This window comes from Thermobia domestica, chromosome 2 (assembly GCF_964235325.1).
Source record: "Thermobia domestica chromosome 2, izTheDome1.hap1.1, whole genome shotgun sequence".
NCBI classification, from domain to species: Eukaryota; Metazoa; Arthropoda; class Insecta; order Zygentoma; family Lepismatidae; genus Thermobia; species Thermobia domestica.
Genome location: NC_137455.1, coordinates 71,241,122 through 71,244,744, shown reverse-complemented (window position 1 = coordinate 71,244,744; position 3,623 = coordinate 71,241,122). Strand labels below are relative to the sequence as shown.

The 3,623-nt window shown below is 32.8% G+C and overlaps 1 protein-coding gene across 1 annotated transcript; it reads left to right on the top strand.

Moving 5' to 3' along the window:
- Positions 1-485: 485 nt before the first annotated feature.
- On the top strand, positions 486-2,174 carry LOC145679071 (putative glutamate receptor). Its single transcript, XM_081749668.1, has one exon. The coding sequence runs from the start codon at positions 486-488 to the stop codon at positions 2,172-2,174; it is 1,689 nt and encodes a 562-aa protein (XP_081605794.1).
- Positions 2,175-3,623: the final 1,449 nt, after the last annotated feature.

The window sequence follows — 3,623 nt, the reverse complement described above, 5'->3', positions numbered from 1 at the left end:
AAAAAAGCCGGCTTTTTATGTGAAAAAAACCATCGATTCAAAAAAGCCGGCTTTTTTGCATCTCTACCTATAATTCTTTTTCCTTTCTCTTTACAGGGTAGACCATGAAGACAATGGATACCAAAATTTTCCTGATAATAATTAATATTGGCAGTTCATCTTTATCGCTTTTACCGCAGATGGAAGTAATACAGCATGATTTGCAGATGTTAATTTCAACTGTACTGGGCCAATATTTTTGTTTTGAGAAATGTGTAGCAAAACTTGGAGCACACAACCCCTCTCTTGTGACTTCAAGCACTAACCAGAATAATTGTACGTTATCGCAACCAATCGTACAAATTATTGAACATTCGCTTGGAAAATTATTTGATTTAATTTTAAAAACTATTGATGTTGGTTGTACAGTTTTTATAATCGATTCCCAGTCCCTTTATAATATGTGTGAGATAATACTAAAGGCTTCATTACATTCAGTTGAAAGGATGGATTTAAAGTTTCTTGTTATATTAGATAGTGATCTACTTTTGAAATCTCTAGAAAAATTCTTAAAGATTTTTCCAAATACTTTATTTATGAAAGAAAACTCAAACGCCTACGAGACTGATCTGAGTAGATTTAGTATGTCAAACCCTGACCAAAGTACTAGAAGTAGTAGTCAACAATTCTCCAATGCTCACCAAGCACTTTCTGACAATAACCGATACTACGAAAGTAGTTCATATGGATCTTCCTTTGTCGACAATGGCTACGTGTTATTTACTTACACTGTAGGTGATTGGTTACTTCCTGTGTCTTTAATCTATGTGGCTGTTTGGACAAACAACACATTTCTTTGGACAACAAACTTGTTTAAGGATAAGTTAGAAAACTTAGATGGTAGGTTCCTGAGACTTAGTGTCCTAGATCACAGCCATTTAATGATCATTAGAGGGAAGGTATATGACGGTAGAGATTATAGGCTTATGACAGAAATTTCCCGAAAATACAATTTTACCTGGAAACTTAAATTAGTGGAAGACGGGTTTGGAACCGTTTTTCCCAATGGGAGTGTCATAGGTCTAATTGGTACACTTGTAAAAAAGGAGTCCAATGTAGGAGTGCCAGGTGCTTATATCATGAAATTACATTACGATGCGTTAGGACTGTCTACAGATTTTACTGAGGTTGGTGTAGCTTTTCTAACACCAAAGCCTTTCATGAAGTCAAGGTTATGGTCAATGCTTTCTCCTTTTCGCAATGATATGTGGATTGCAATATTTGTGTATGTTTTTGTTGAATCCTTCTTATTGTCAGTTTTTTCATTTATACATTCATTATTTCAGGACGAATTTAATCCTTACCGCTCATACCAGCATTGTCTGTTGACGGCCGTTAGTATTCTTGTTAATATTTCAGTTCCACACTTTACAAATGATGTTGTAAAACATTTGATTACATGGTTGTTTGTAACTAATCTATTATTAAGTACAGGATATAATTGTAATCTTTACTCGTTTTTAACCATTCCACGTTTTCAACCTCTTATTGATACATTAGAGGAATTTGCTCACTCGGGATTTTGGTGGGGAACTCATGACATAGCGTGGTCAGGGGTGTTTGCAGGATCGGATGATCCATATATTAAGCAAATACAGAATAAATATACAGTGTTCAAGGATATTGATAAATTCAATGCTTATGCAATGGAAGGCACAATTGCTGTGTTGGTTGAAAGATACAATCGGATTCACATTAGCACAACAGATCTCAATGCAGAAACATTTAAAAAGCTTCACCTAATGAAACAAGATGCGATGAACTTTCATGTTAGTATCATGTTAGAGAAAAGATCACCATATGTTGGTAAATTCAGTGAAGTTATTAGATATTTACGTGAAGGTGGAATAATAGATTATTGGGATAATGAAGCTTTTCGTAATTTCAGAGATAAGAAATTTTTATTACCTGTTTATGGGATTGATGAGACTTCCGAAGAACTTCCAAGGCTATCTCTGAATCATATAGGAGGCGCGTTTCTGATTTTGGTTTCTGCTTTGGGATTATCCTTCATCACGTTCATTTGTGAGATTATTTTTGGAATAGGTATAACAGATATATCTGTACATAAATACCTGAACTATTTTCGTATTACCTTCTTTAGAAGGACCACCGATTTTGATAGGATGATTTAATGAGTGTAATATATCTTATGTTCTACGAAAAATCTATATAATAGAGTAATGTTGTTTAAAAGATGTACTGCAAGTAAGAATAGTTTTCTGAAGAGCAAAACGAAAAAGGATGTGGCATTTGGCAAATCCACTGCAGTTCTTTCCTCTTTTATTTTTTTTTAAAAAGGATATAATATCGTATTTACTGGAATATAGGAACCGTTTTTTTTTTTTTAAAAAAATGTAAGGATAAAACTTAGTGAGGGATTCTTATAGTCGCAAACTACTTTTTTGTACAAAATATAGAAATAACGAATGTTGTTTTTAAGATTTTTTAAATGATCTAAGGAGTGCTTTTGTTAAGATTGTTTTATTATTCCTTTACTTCTACGATATATGTAATACAGTATGTATGTTCACGAGTTGTATTTTATATAATAGACAGATGTACCAGGGGCGGATCCAGGAGGGCGATCGGGGCAATCGCCCCTACCCCCAGAAGAGGCAATTTTCTTATTTTATATATAAATAAAACCAATCCCAGAGCTTGGAACTCTTATAAATAGCTCTAAGTAGCAGTATTACAATCCACCGCCCCCCCAAAAAATCCGTCCTGGACCCGCCCCTGAGATGTACTACGGTGTCTCTACTTATAAAGATGCTTCTAACAAGTCACTAAGTTATGCAGTCAATGAAGAGTTGTGGGTTTGGTAGTTGCGTGAATTTTTTGAAGTAATCTTATAGTAGGCGTGCATAATAAATGGATTCTCAAGACGGACAAACATGTTCAGAAACACATATGTATTCAAGGTTTGCTTATATTCGAATAACCACAGTAATGATAATAATTAAGATAAAGAATAAACATAACATTTCAAAAAAAAGTTGACAACGTTACAAAAACGTTTGCTCTTATTTTAACAAAGAAAGATACAAATGTTAAGTATTCATCTTAGTTTCTAATCTTGAGTAGTGTTAATAGTATGCACAGCTTTTATTTTTCTGTTTCGAAAGTTTGAATAGGATCTAAAATGAAATACAATTATGTATTACATGAGACATGTAAAACTGTTATCGAATATTTGTCTGTTCCATTGTGAAATGATCGACAAAATTAAATTGAATTTATTTTATCAGAAGAAGAGAAATAAAGAAAAAAATAGTAAATTTATTAATAGAAGAATAATTTCACAAAATCCAATCGCTTAAATTATTTTTCACTATGAAGAATAATATATTATACACTGTACTTTACAGGTTTTGCAAAATAAATTTAGGAAACGGAGTTATCATGTTATGATGTGGATTTTGAAAAATACATTCCTGTCATGGACTAATGCAACAAACATCGACTTGCTGAGACTTTGTTGCATAGCAGCTGATATGATTAGAAGTTATTTTTCATTAAGAACTAATAGTCTACCATTTTGTTCACAATATCTTATCGAGCCAGTCTTTCCAGTAAATTTC